The sequence below is a fragment of the Humulus lupulus genome, chromosome 9 (genome assembly GCF_963169125.1).
Source record: "Humulus lupulus chromosome 9, drHumLupu1.1, whole genome shotgun sequence".
Lineage (NCBI taxonomy): Eukaryota > Viridiplantae > Streptophyta > Magnoliopsida > Rosales > Cannabaceae > Humulus > Humulus lupulus.
In genome coordinates this window covers 151817276-151832025 of record NC_084801.1, presented here as the reverse complement: position 1 = coordinate 151832025, position 14750 = coordinate 151817276, and the positions used below count along the sequence as shown (strand labels likewise).

Below are 14750 nucleotides of genomic sequence, written 5' to 3'. Positions count from 1 at the left end.
ATCCTTAACCTCCACTGCCGAACCGGGTTTGATTTTTTTAATAGAAATTTCAATTTTTTTGTTTAAATTTCAAATTTGTATATATGTGTATATTTGTGTATATATGAGTATAAATTTCTTATTTTATTTCAATTCACTAACTTTTGTTTTGGTTTTTAGTTGTATATAGATTTAATATGTGAACTTGAAATATAATTTTTTTTATTTTGGTTAATCATATGTGAACTTAAATGATTAGTGTTTCAATTTGGTTGATGATATGTGTTTATGGTGTATGTTGAAAAGTTTATTGTTATTAATATGTATATTGTGAACTGTTCTGTGAATTTCTGAGTGTTAATTGCAGGGTTTAAAATTTTGGGATCGGTTAAAATACAGTCGTTATGCTGCCAAAATATTTTATTAACAATGATACAAAAACATTGAGGCGTCGTGTTTTGTGGGTCGGGGGTCGGGGTCGGGGTCGAGGTCAGTGTAGAGTCCCAGAATTTTTACTTAGTTAGCTAGTTAGTAGTAGTTGTAGTATTTTAGATTTCCTGAATTTTGGTTCAAACCGGGACATAGTTGGAAACTCCTAGTAATAGTTATGGATTTTATAAGTTTAACCTATAGTTTAAGAATATTAATAATAACATAAGGTTTGATTAATATTGCTGGTCATAAATATGATATTTATTATAACCTAAGGTTTAGATAGAGCCAATAGGATTATGACACTTGTCATAAGCATGATTATTAAGGAATTAAGTATTTTAATGATAAAATAAGGAAATATATGCTTTAGTATTTACCAGAAACTGTTAGGGTCATAGTTTGACTCAGTCAAAGTAGTTATCCCATTCAAATTACGCTAAAAAAATGCAATTACGTGTTTAAAAAATGTATTTTATTTTTGTTATTTTTCTCTTTGGTTGTAAAATATTATTACCAAAGATAGGATAAAAGGGTTATAAATTTTCACCTAGTAATAATGTTTTCTTTATTATGTTTAATCACGAAAAGCCTTAGACCCGTTCGGAGTAGCATTAAATACACTTCTCCGAATTATCTAGGATGGTATGTGTCCGCATGGATAGTTTAGGTTTGTGGTATACCTATAATTTGATCTATTACTCATTTTATTGTTTCATTAGTAGAGATTCGGGTATATGTCTCCTTATTTGTTCTCATAAGTGGGCATACTTAATATCAGTCTACCACTTATGAGAACCATAAGGAGGTGTTGTCGAAACTTTTACGCAAACGAAACAATCAAAATAGTGTACATTAAATTATATGTATGCTATAAACCTGAATGGGATAGGTTTTTTATCCTTTTAAAAGTGGAGTGAAAAGGTGGATTTATACACTTATATACACATAGTCAGTTCTACTTAATGATATTTTACTTTTCTACCATAGAAGACGATTGATAAGAGTCGGACGACAATGAGAAATTGTCATGATGATGCTTATTGGAACGGTCTCCAAGCCTTCTTGAGAATGGCGAAAGAACACGTAGATTGTGACGGAAGGATCACATGTGTTAGATGTTCGAATGCTAGATTGCAAACTGTGGATACGGTGGACACTTGTGTATTTGATTGGTGTTTTCAAGAAAATTATGAACAGTGGATTTACCATGGGGAAGCGGAAGTAGGTGTCCCCGATGAGGTATTCGAGGAGAATGAAGACATAGATGACATGAGAGATGTCGTTGACAATTTTGTATTGCCGACAAATGCAGACTAAGCAGATGGTGTGGAAGGCAGTCGGATGGGTCAATATTACGACGAGTTGTTCAATGAGATTGAAGTTGAGTTGTATCTAGGGTGCGATTGGATATCATCTCTAAACCTTTTAGCGAAGTTGAAGCACATGAAAGTGAGGGGGAAGTGGCCTAACAACTCATTTGATGAAATGTTACAGTTATTGAAGCTTCAATTTCCAAAAAATAATAAAATTCATCCAACACACTATGAGGCTAAAATGAAACTAAGCAAGTTAGGGTTGGGATACCATTCGATCCATGTGTGTAAATATGATTGCTGTTTATTTTACAATGAGCATGTAAGTAAAGATTCATGTCCGGTGTGGGAGTAGTAGATGTATCAATGAAAAGACGAAGGGGAAAAGGGTTCTGCATAAGGACATGCGTTATTTTTCTCTGACTCCCAGATTAAAAAAAATGTACATTTCAAGGCATACATCAAATGACTTGTTATGGCATCATACAGGGAGATCAAAAAATGATGGGGTGATGCGTCATCCGGCTTATGGGTCTACGTGGAAGGATTTCGACACCAAACATCCAAAGTTTGTAAAAGATCCCAAAAATGTCTGTCTTGGCTTGGCTACCGATGGTTTTAATCCATAAGCTATTACAAAAGAAAGAGTTTCGATCATGGTTTCATAAGAAGGTAATTTCTACTTAGCAAGGTGTTTATTGCAAATAATTTAAATCTAGTAGTTGAAATTTCTCATTACAATATATTTTTTTGTTATAGATATATGACTTGCACTAGCTTGGGTCATTAGAATACAGGGATGAGTTGCTAGCCTTAGCGTCTGGGTCTGATGTATTGGCCTACTCATATGAAAAATGTATAGTGAATGGGGTTGAATTTCTCACATACAATCAAGATCGAAATTGCACCACTCAAAATAGTGGAGTTTCTGTTGCTGGGACTGAAGGTTTTAACTATTACGAGCAACTTGAAGGAATACCAGAGTTGTCTTTTTCTGGTGCCAATTTGGTTGTGTTGTTTCGATATAAATGGTTTAACAAAGATCAGAAAAGGAAGAAAACATTTACCTAAAATAACATCACTAGTATCAATGTCGTCGATGAGTGGTATAGAGATGAATTGTTTATACTTGCGAGTCGAGCAAAACAAGTCTTCTATATCGATGATCTTGTTAGGGGATGAGATTTGAAAATAGTTCAAGAAGTAAATCATCGCCATGTTTGGGACATTCCGGATGACCCAGATATGATTAGCGACATTGATGTTATGCACGATACTAATTCAGCCAATTTTGTATTGAGTGTCGATCTTGGAGAATTGGTTGTGCAATAATCTGACCAACCAACAACACATGTTGAAACCCCTCAGTGGCCTTCCTTAAATATCCAGAATGATGAGGATTTTATTAATGACGACGAAGATGATATGTCAGAAGACATATAAGAAGCAGATGAGGATGATGAATTACTTATCAACCTTAGTGATGATAATATTGAGCATTTGTCACCAGTAGATGTAAACTTAATCAACTATGATAATGATTATTCTACTTAGATATTTGTATCTTTGTTTGTAAAACTTCATATTAATAAATATAGTAAATGTTTTTTAGTATATTGATTCCAATAATTTAAATATATGTCTACATGTTTAAACTAACCAAAAAATTTGTTGCACTTAGTATAAAATGTCATTAGATGTGGCGCGAGCGCACGGGGGAGATGCGGGCGGTGAACCTCCCCCAAATCCTTGTAGGATCCCACATGTGAGTCGGGTAATTTTTTTTGTTTGTCTAAAATGCTAATGTTATTTATTTGTTAAAATATGAATATTTCTAATTTATTTTTCATTATTCAAACAAATACATCAACCCCACCAAAGAAAAAGGGTCGTGGCACGAACACTGGAAAAAGATCTCGAGGCTAGACATAGAAAAGTTGGTCATCCATTGGAGCTAACATTTGATCCACGATCGTACAAGGTTGTGGGGAATGAACATGAAACTTTTGTCTGCCTCGTCGGCACCCAGGTCTCATAGAGAATTCCTGGATATTTTGATACATGGGAAGGAGTGCCTAAGGAATTCAAAGACTAAGTAAAAAAAAATATTAAAGTCAGTAATTTATATTAATTGTTACTATTAAGTAGTGTCTTTTAAGGCGACCAATTTATCTAATCAATTATTAATATATTTTCTGTTCAATGTAGTGGTATTATCAAATAGATGGTCGATCGGATTACAATCGGTGTATAGATGGTATCAAGAGAGAGATGAAAGAACGATACCGCGATAGGAAAATAAAAAGACACCTCCATTTTTCATCACATTACAATGGACGTGAGGATTTGGACAAAATTGTAGAAACCCATGTCATAATGTGTAGAGTCCAAGAACTTTACTTAGCTAAGATAGATAATAGTATGATAGTATTTATAGCATTATCTTTTAACTATGGATTTTTGGTTCAGATCGGGAATTATTTGGACACTCATAGTAGTACTTATAGATTTTTTAAGTTTAATCTATAGTTTAAGAATATTAAGTTAACCTAAGGTTTGATTAATGTGACTGATATTAAGGATTATATTTATTATACTATAAGGTTTAGATATCAACCAATAGGATTTTAAGCACATGTTATGAATGGTGATTAAGGATTAAGTATTTTGAGGATTGAATTTAATAAGGAGTAAAGTTTGAATGTTATAGGGTCAGTCAGCAGCTTTGAATACGTTGAGGGCTTAGTCAAGGCTGTTTACCCCATTCAAACTTAGCTAAAATTGTGTAATTTCGTGTTTAAATATTCAGCGTATGCCGATATATCGCAGCTATAGGGGGCGATATATCGCAGCACGTAGATACGGAAAACACGAATCGATGCACGGTCGCCTCGGGAACAGTGGTCCAGGCGATATATCGCCTCCACCAGCATGTTTTCAAACTCTTTTGAATTCATTTCCTTTCAGCCATTCGAACTCCTTCAACAGTCCAGCATCTTTTGAACGAGTCTTCAGCCTCTACTGAACGATTATTCAAATGATTTTCACCTAAAAAGCCATTATTTTTATTCAAGTAAAATCAAGATACTTTCATTCCCAAACTCTATAAATAGGACCTAGTACCCAGCCATTATTCACCTTTTACTCTAAGTTCAGAAGCTGCTAGTGCTAAGTGAGTGTGAGAGTGTAAACACCTGGTTTGGGAAATCATAAGCTTAAACATCATAAGCTTATCAAACACTTTGGGAAGTGAGATTCTATAGTATTTCGGTTGTGGTGTAGATCTATCTTACAAGTCTTTGAGGTAACCAAAACTCTAGTTCATTTCTGTATTATGTTATTTTCTTCCTCATAGTCTTCTACTCAATCTCTAACCTTAATCTTCATTTTGGTTAGGGGATCTAAGTTCTTGAAGCACATAAGTTTGGTAAGTGTGACTTTCAATGGTTTAGTCTTTCCATCCCTTTCATTTCATCTCTTTTCCTTCTTTAGACTCACTCTTATTCATTATGGTTTTAGGAGTGTTCCAAAAGTCCCAACTCAGTCCATCATATCCCGGTAACTTTGTTAAGGAAAATAGGCTAGAATCTATATGTTTATGTTTATGTTATCTTATGTGTTATGTTATGATATGTTATGAATATGTTATGAATGTGTATGTTTGTAGGCTTGGGCTTATGCCCTTTTTGACTAACAAGACCCCAAAAAGATTGTGGGCATATGCCTATTTAGCTGGTAGGACCCCACTAATCTCATGGGCATAAGCTTGTTTAGTCTAAGGGACCCCAAGTAATAATGGCCATTATAATAAGTGTATTATGTGTTATGATATGTCTTTACGTTATTATGAAATTGATGTGTATGACTATGTGTTAGATTTTTCCTTGCTGGGCATTAGGCTCATTCCTTTCTGTTTATGTGCAGGAAATAAGCTTTAGAGGCGGAAAGATTCATGACGCTTAGAGGATGTGTATCGATGGTGAATGGAGTCAAGGGGGCCGAGCGTTATTCGATTCGAGGATGTAGTCTTGTTTATGTTTTTTTTATGGTTTTAGATGTATTTTCCGCATTTTCGATGTAACTCTTTTTACCTTAAGTTATTTTTGTTTTAAAGACAATGGGTACCCATATCCTACTCAATTTTATGAAAGTAACCTTTGTTTCTACAAGTTTATAATAAATTATGGTATTTTCGCAAATGTATGTTTTAGTAAGAATTTATATGTATAGTTCGATAATGGTCCAAGAGTCTAGATTAGTGGGTCAATACATAATCTTAGCAAGGAGGAGTGGAAGAAGATTTTTCAGTTATTCATCAGTCCTCATTGCGTGGAGCACTCAAAAATAATAAGGATAACAGAGCGCAACAAAAGTATGCAACAACACAGGGTTCAAAATCGTTGGCGGCCCGCCATCATGAGAAAGTAAGGAAAAAAAATTAATGCAATTAATTTTAATTATATTATAAGTTATATAACCATATGTTCATATTTTTTTAGACGAACCCGGATCATATTGAGGGTTGGAAGGATTATAACTAGATGAAAGAGACGAAGCAGTTTGTCAACGAAGCTGCTAAAGAAGATTATGCAAGTTTACTTAAATATATTTCTGTTATTCTTAGAATTTTGTTTTTTTAATCCTACTAACACTTTCTTTAAAACAGGAAAAATTAAAGGCTGATTTTATGGCGCAAAGTCAGCAGACATCTGCTACTGCATTGAACGAGTATCATCATTGATTTTGACTACAACAACGCAGGTGCAAAATAACATATATTAGATGTTAAACAAAAATACATAATCAATTCAAGAAGACAGAAACTACTCCCCCTCAGTGTTCAGAGGGCATGCCAAATTAGGGTACCAAACTATTTGGACGATGACTTAGGCACAACAAACTCCCCCTGAGTTGTAAGAGCTGAAACATGTGAAACAGCAGGTGAAACCAGATTTGTAGCAAGGGGCGCTTCTCCTGGAGGATCATCAACAACCATGGGTGCAGCCGGAGGGACAATAGAGGGCTCCCCCTGAGAAGAAACTGCGGTACCAGCAGGCACAGAATGTGCGGCAATGAGAACTTGGAGCGAAGGTAGACCAAGATGAGAGAGCACAGGGGCTTGGAAAGTTTCAGAACGGGACTAAGTAGAACGAAACTCAGAATGAAAAGCATCAAAGTCCTGCTGGAGTTCATGAAACCAAGAGAACAATCTAAATTTCCAAAAGTTCTTCTTCACACTCAAGGAAGTGGCAGCAAGAGGGTCTTGGATAGAGGGACCTTTGGTCTTTGAATTGGAGGCCCAAGTCATGGCTAAATTAATTGCTTTTAGCCTGATCTTGGTATCAGTGAGTGGCTTGGGTAACTTAGCCACAGAGACAGTCAAACAGTGAATTAAACAAGGAAAATGTAAGATGCGAGAATATCTCGATAGAATGATGCATCAGTAATGGCCCGAAAGATGAATGTGGAAGACTAACTGATTTGTGAGAACCCACAGCAAACAAAAACGTGTCCATATCTAGACGAACAGTGAAGGAATGTGATGTGGGCAACCAGTTGTAAAGGGCAATGCTACGCAGCAGGATGTAAAGAGGAGTGAGAGCAGAATGGGCAAGGCATTTCGTCGAAGGCCAAGAGATTGTCAGATTGCCAGTCAAACATCAAGCCACTTCATCCAAATCAGGAGAGAAATCCACTGTATAGTTGGGTTCTTTTACGAGAGGATGGTGGAGACACTCAACAATTAACTCAGGAGAGAAAAGGATCCAATGACCCCGCAGAAAAACATGTCCAAAATGTTTATGCGTAGGATCCACAACAGATGGAAACATATTGGAGTAAAATTCATGCACAAGAGTCTGAGATGGAATCATTAAAGAAGTAACATAGCATTTCCAGCCATGAAAAGCAATCAGCTCATACACACCCAAAGGAGAAAAGTCACAGTAATCCAATAATCGTTCAGGAAGAAATTTACATAGGGAAATGCAAGAATCAAAGTTAGACTGTCTATTCTTATTGAGAAATATGTTACCCAATTTTGTAGAAGATGAAGTGGAGGCCTTTGCGTTGCCTTTGGCAGGAGAAGACGATGGCAGAACTTGAAGAGCAGACTCGGGCTTTTGGGAAAAAGGCTTGGCGGTAGGTTTTGGCTTCTTGGGAGCAGTCTTAGGCAATGAGGACACTGACAATGGCATAGAGACAACCTTTCATTTTTGAGCAAGGGTCTTGACACAAACGGCGGGCATGGGGGGAGCAAAGGGAATGGTAGGGATTTGTTGGTAAGTTCGGGTGCGAGAGTTGATGCCAATGGGTTTCAGTGGTGGTGGAGGGTAGGGTTTTTTAGGTGGAGAAGTGACGACAGAAGGTGGGGAGGATGCGAGGTTAATGGGGTCGAGGTGTGAGGGTGCAGGGAGTACGGGAAGGAGGATGGGGTCGGGGTTCATGTGTAATGACCCACTAATCTAGACTATTTGGATCATTAACGAAACTATACCATAAACTTACATTTTTACGAAAATACCATAATTTTATTGAGTAACTTGTAAAATAAGAGTTACTTACAAATAAATAGAATACTAAGAAGGATTTGGGATCCCATTGTGTTTAAAAACAAAACATGATTAAAATGAAGTGAATTACATAAGAAATGCAGAAAATACATATAAAACCATATAAGATAAAATGAGACTACATCCTCGAATCGAATAACACTCGGCCCCTTGTCTCCATTCGCCATCGATACACATCCTCTAAGCGTCACGAATCTTTCCGCCTCTAAAGCTTATTTCCTGCACATAAACAGAAAGGAATGAGCCTAATGCCCAGCAAGGAAAAATCTAACACATAGTCATACACATCAATTTCATAATAACGTAAAGACATATCATAACACATAATACACTTATTATAATGGCCATTATTACTTAGGGTCCCATAGACTAAACAAGCTTATGCCCATGAGATTAGTGGGGTCCTACCAGCTAAATAGGCATATGCCCACAATCTTTTTGGGGTCTTGTTAGTCAAAAAGGGCATAAGCCCAAGCCTACAAACATACACATTCATAACATATTCATAACATATCATAACATAACACATAAGATAACATAAACATATAGATTCTAGCCTATTTTCCTTACCAAAGTTACCGGGATATAATGGACTGAGTTGGGACTTTTGGAACACTCCTAAAACCATATGAGAAAGAGTGAGTCTAAAGAAGAAGAAGAAATGAAAATGAATAGGAAGACTAAACCATTGAGAATTATGCTTACCACAACTTATGTGCTTAAGAACTTGGATTCCCTAACCAAAATAAGAATGAGGTTAGGAAACTGAGTAGAAGACTAAGAAAAGGGAAACATAACATAAATCAAATGAACTAGAGTTTCGGGTTTACCTCAAGGACTTGCAAGATCAATCTAACCACAACCGAAATACTAACGAACCTCACTTCCCAAAGTGTTTGATAAGCTTATGATGTTTAAGCTTATGATTTTCCCAAACCAGGTGTTTACACTCTCACACTCTCTTAGCACTAGCAGCTTCTGAACTTAGAGTAAAAGGTGAAGAAATGGCTGGGTACTAGGACCTATTTATAGAGTTTGGGAATGAAAATATCTTGATTTTACTTGAATAAAAATAATGGCTTTTTAGGTGAAAATCATTTGAATAATCGTTCAGCAGAGGCTGAAGACTCGTTCAAAAGATGCTGGACTGTTGAAGGAGTTTGAATGGCTGAAAGGAAATGAATTCAAAAGAGTTTGAATTTATGCTGGAGGAGGCGATATATCGCCCCCTGTAGGCGATATATCGCCTGGGCCAGTATGCCCGAGGCGACCGTGCATCGTCTCGTGTTTTCCGTATCTACGTGCTGCGATATATCGCCCCCTATAGCTGCGATATATCGGCACACGCTGAATATTTAAACACGAAATTACACATTTTTAGCTAAGTTTGAATGGAGTAAACAGCCTTGACTAAGCCCTCAACGTATTCAAAGCTGCTGACTGACCCTATATCATTTAAACTTTACCCTTATTTAATTTAATCCTAAAAAATACTTAATCCTTAATTACCATTCATAACTTGTGCTTAAAATCCTATTGGTTGATGTCTAAACCTTATAATATAATAAATATAATCCTTAATATCAGTTACTTTAATCAAACCTTAGGTTATACTTAATATTCTTAAACTATAGATTAAACTTAGAAAATCTATAAGTATACTATGAGTGTCCAAATAATTCCCGGTCTGAACCGAAAATCCACAGTAACAAAGATAATACTATACATACTATAATACTACTAAACAATTAGCTAAGTAAAGTTCTTGGACTCTACATCATGGGTGTAGGGTGTTCGGTTTCAGGGTTCATGGGTGTAGGGAGTTGGGTTTTGGGGAGGGTGGGTTCTGGGTTGGTGAGTGCGTGGTGGTCGGGAGAGGGAGCTGTAGAGGAGTCAAAGGATTTAGGGGATGGGGTGGGGAGGCGATTGTGATGACGAAGGGTGTAGAGGCGGTTAGCATTGGGTATTGGCACCGGAGAAGAAGGGTAAGGGCACGGGTTGGAGAAAGAGGGAGTTTGGGAGGGAAAAAATATTAAGAGAGAAAATAAAACTGAAACCCAATAGTATTTAATAATAACTTTTTGAATTTTATATTTTGATTTTTTTTATTATTATATATATTTTTTAATTTGAAAAAAAAACGACAGAGAAAGGACAGAAACGACAAAACCGAAGACTCACTGACAATGCTGATTTGAGAAGAATATAATTTTTTTGAAATTTTTGGAAAAGTAAGACCAACTGTTTGGACACAGGAGAACAAACGGAATTTGAAATATTTAAGCTACAACAAATAGCATGAAACTAAACACAATATAGACAAAGATAAACATCAACTTAAAAGACACAAAGCAAAATGAAAGACTTTCTACATATTGTTGAAACAAACATATAGCATATTGTAACATAAACCTGACAGATGCAAAAGTGAGTCTTAACAAGACACAAGATAAAACTCAATAAGGCAGAAGCAAAGAAATTCAATCTCCATTGGTGTGTGGAGTGTCCTTATGAGCTGCTTGCTATAGAAGTACCAGGTGAAATCTCCCTCAAAATAATAATTATTTTTTTGTATATTTCGGCCTTTTTTTATTCTTTTTTACTTTTTTTATTGTAGAAATCTCCTCGATTACAAATTAGAGAGCTAAGCACATAGGTAGCCTCTCCACGGGCACACAGTCCTAAGCAAATGAGCAAAGTACACAAAGTAAAGTGACCCAATGGTAGCTTTCACACTAAAGCATAAGGCTTCTCTAATAGGGGAGAAATTCAATGCAATTACCAAGAGTGAGAAATCAAGCATCAACTAAGACTACAATTCAGCATAAGCAAAGCCTACATCACTTCAAGACATATGACTGTGAAAAACAAGTTGAAGAAAAACTCACACATGCAAATAGTCAAATTAGAAGATGAAATCTCAACCTATATTGCTTATTTTCAAATGCCACATGTTATCACTCAAACATACAAACTCCTATTGACTTTCTCAAGTGAACAAAAGTTTGGGAACTTGACGCCTTTGTAAACAAATCAGCAAGTTGACTTTCAGATGCAACATGAGATAAGACAATAACTTTAGACTCAACTAACCCACGAAGAAAGTAGTGGCAGATATCGATGTGCTTGGTGCAAGAATGTTTGACAGGGATTTTTGAGAGATTGATGGCACTGGTATTATAGTAATAGATGGTCAACGTGTCAAGACAAAGGCCATAATCGTGCAAAATTTGTTTCATCCAAAGAATTTGAGTGCAACAACTTCATGACGCAATGTACTCTGCTCCAGACAAAGGCCATAATCGCGCAAAAGATGGAGTTTTTCTTTTTGCTGTGCCAAGAGACCAGGTTGTTCCCCACATAAAAACAGTCACCTGAAGTGCTTTTCTGATCATCCAAGTTACCTGCCCAATCAGAGTCACTAAAACTAACCGAAGAAAGATTCGTATCACAAGAGTACCAAAGACCAAAATCAGTGGTACCAGTCAGGTATTTTAGAATTCTTTTCACACCAATAAGATGCAGTTCAGTGGGGACAGATTGAGATCTAGCATAAACCCCAACACTGAAACAAATATTAGGACGACCAGCAGTAATGTAAAGTAAGTTGCCTATCATACTTCTATACAGTGTTGCATCAACCTTTTTACCTATTTCGTCTCTGATCAATTTGGTAGTGTTGTCCATAGGAGTGCGAGCACGTTTTGCATTTTCTAAACCAAACTTTTTGAGCATGTTTTTGGCAAATTTTGATTGAGACAATAAAATGCCATTATCAAGTTGTTTAATTTTTAAACCAAGAAAGTAACTTACTTCACCAACCATGCTCATTTCAATTTCCTTTATCATTAGTTGAAAAAAGGAGTGACAGTGTACATCCCAAGTGGATCCAAATACTATGTCATCTACATAAATTTGGGCACAAACAATACTGGGACTCAGAGGTTTAATAAACAATGTTTGATCAACATTACCTCTAGTATACCCATTTTCAAGCAAGTAAGATGTAAGACGATCATACCATGCCCGAGGGGCTTGCTTAAGCCCATACAATGCCTTGTTTAGTTTGTAGACATGGTCTGTATGACTAGGATCCTCAAATAGGAGGTTGCGGCATGTAAGCCTCTTTCACAAGGATGTCATTCAAGAAAGCACTCTTGACATCCATTTGATACAACTTGAACTTCATGTAACATGCCACAACCACCAAGAGTCTTATAAATTCCAATCTAACCACTGGAGCAAATGTTTCCTCAAAGTCTACTCCCTCAATCTGAGTATACCCCTAAGCAACTAATATGGCCCTGTTGCGCACCACATTTCCCACTTCATCAGTCTTATTTTTTAATATCCACTTAGTACCAATGATGTTGACACCCAAAGGATGAGGAACAAGGGTCCATGCTTCATTTCTCTCAAATTGTTGAAGCACATCTTGCATGGCAGATATCCATTGCTCATCTTTACGGGCGTCCTTGACTGATTTATGCTCCACTGAAGAAAGATAACAAGCATTACCAATTTCATTGGCTAGTTTTTTCCAAGTCACCATCACCTCATTTGGATTGCCTACAATGGAGGATAAATGATGAACTTTGGGTATCCATGTGGGTGGTCCCGTTTTTTGATGAATTCCTAAGTTAGAGGAAATAGTATTTCTGGAATGGAAGACACATCGGAAGTTTCAAAAGTTTCAGTGGTAGCGTCAATTTCCTCAGTTTTAGAGCCATTTGGTTCATCTGCAGTTCGTGATGCAACAGGCAGAATGGGTGTGTCAATAAGAGTGTGGATTTCTTCTTCTTCTAAGAAACTAGCAAAGTCTTTGAAGTCACTAAATACAACATTGATGCACTACAAGAAATAAGAGTTTTCTGACTTTATTTGGGAGATATTGAAAGTCTACAATGTCTCCCAATTGGGGAGACGTTGTTGCTAGGGTCATTGTAGGTGTATATCTCACGTCTCCCAATAAGAGAGGTGAGAGACTTCCCACGTCTCCCATTGGGAGAGGTTGAAAGTCAAACATTAAATGAAATATAATTAATAAAAGTATACCTTCATTGTGTCCCATATTTTATTTTTATCCACCACACTAACATCTTTCCAACTATTAATGTTGATGGACACAGTTGCTCGAACAATTGCTCCAAGCTGTGATGAAACATTACTTCTAGATTCACCCACTAGTTGACCATACTCATTGTATTCAACACGAGTAACATGTCCTTCACTCCTTTTTTTGGTGTTTTTAGACATCCATGTATGTCCTCTCACAGTTTTATTTTCTTGTTCCACTGGCTGAGAATGAGGGTGTTGCTCCCCCTCATTAGAACTACCACCAAAAGGATCAGCTTCCATCTGTGAAACATAAATATCATTATTATAACAATTTTGGACACTCATAATCAAAAGATGAAACAAAATGATGAAACCAAAAGATGAAACTACAAATTTCACATATCATAAACATATGAAACCTATTAAATGGTACCTCAAGACCCATTATCATCAACCCATAATCCTTCACCGTTTTCACGGAAACAAATACAATCATCATCAACTTCGTCATTATCTTCTATTGCGGTGAATGTGACAAGTTCTTCTTCGAGAGGTATATAATGTAAATCACCATCTTTAATGTTCCATTCTCTTGTTTGCGTTGGAAGAACAATTGACCATTGGTTGTCTGAAGGATCATTCACATAAAATACTTGTTTCGCTTGTGAAGCTAATATAAATCTATCAGGTTTGTGCCCAATTCGTTTTAGATTAACTAATGTGAAACCAAAATCTTCATATATTATGCCGCTGTCACTTTTCACCCAATCACAAAAGAAAACAGGTACTCGAGTTGTGATATAATCTAACTCCCAAATTTCATTAACTACTCCATAAAAAGCCATATCACATTCAACTGGATTTTTATCTTTTTCACTAGAGACTTGCACAGTTTTAGCAACAAGGCTAACACCACTGTTTTGTGTGTTTTTGTTGTTATCGCACTCCCTAGTGTTAAATAGAGTACCATTAATAATGTATGATGAAAACATGATGACATTAACCGAAGGTCCTCGAGAAATCCACTTAGCAATGTTTGAAACCTTATTTGATGTGTTTTGTAATTCTGACACAACCTATCAAATCAACATACCAAAAACAACCAAAAAGTCATCTTGTAATTAATTACTAATTAATGAAAACTTTCAATAATCAACACAATTTACCTTTTGTTCTATCCAACTACTAAAAGTTCGATAATGTTCGTCTTGTAAACATTTTGAGTTCCTTGACTTGGATGGAAATTTGGTCTTTATCCAATTAAAATGTTCCCTTCTGTTTACCGAGTTTTTCGGAAACGGATATGAACGGAATAATAAAAGGATAACAACTGTAGAAGTGCAGAAATGTAAATAAACAAACAGTGTTTTTTACGTGGTTCAGGCGTTAACAA

At 36.2% G+C, this 14750-nt stretch overlaps 1 protein-coding gene across 1 annotated transcript; it reads right to left on the bottom strand.

The window, feature by feature from the left end:
- Positions 1–11500: 11500 nt before the first annotated feature.
- On the bottom strand, positions 11501–12851 carry LOC133800190 (uncharacterized mitochondrial protein AtMg00810-like). Its single transcript, XM_062238144.1, has 2 exons — positions 12662–12851; positions 11501–12204 (listed from the first exon to the last, which is right to left on the bottom strand). Exons 1-2 carry the CDS (start codon positions 12849–12851, stop codon positions 11501–11503), a joined length of 894 nt encoding a protein of 297 aa, XP_062094128.1.
- Positions 12852–14750: the final 1899 nt, after the last annotated feature.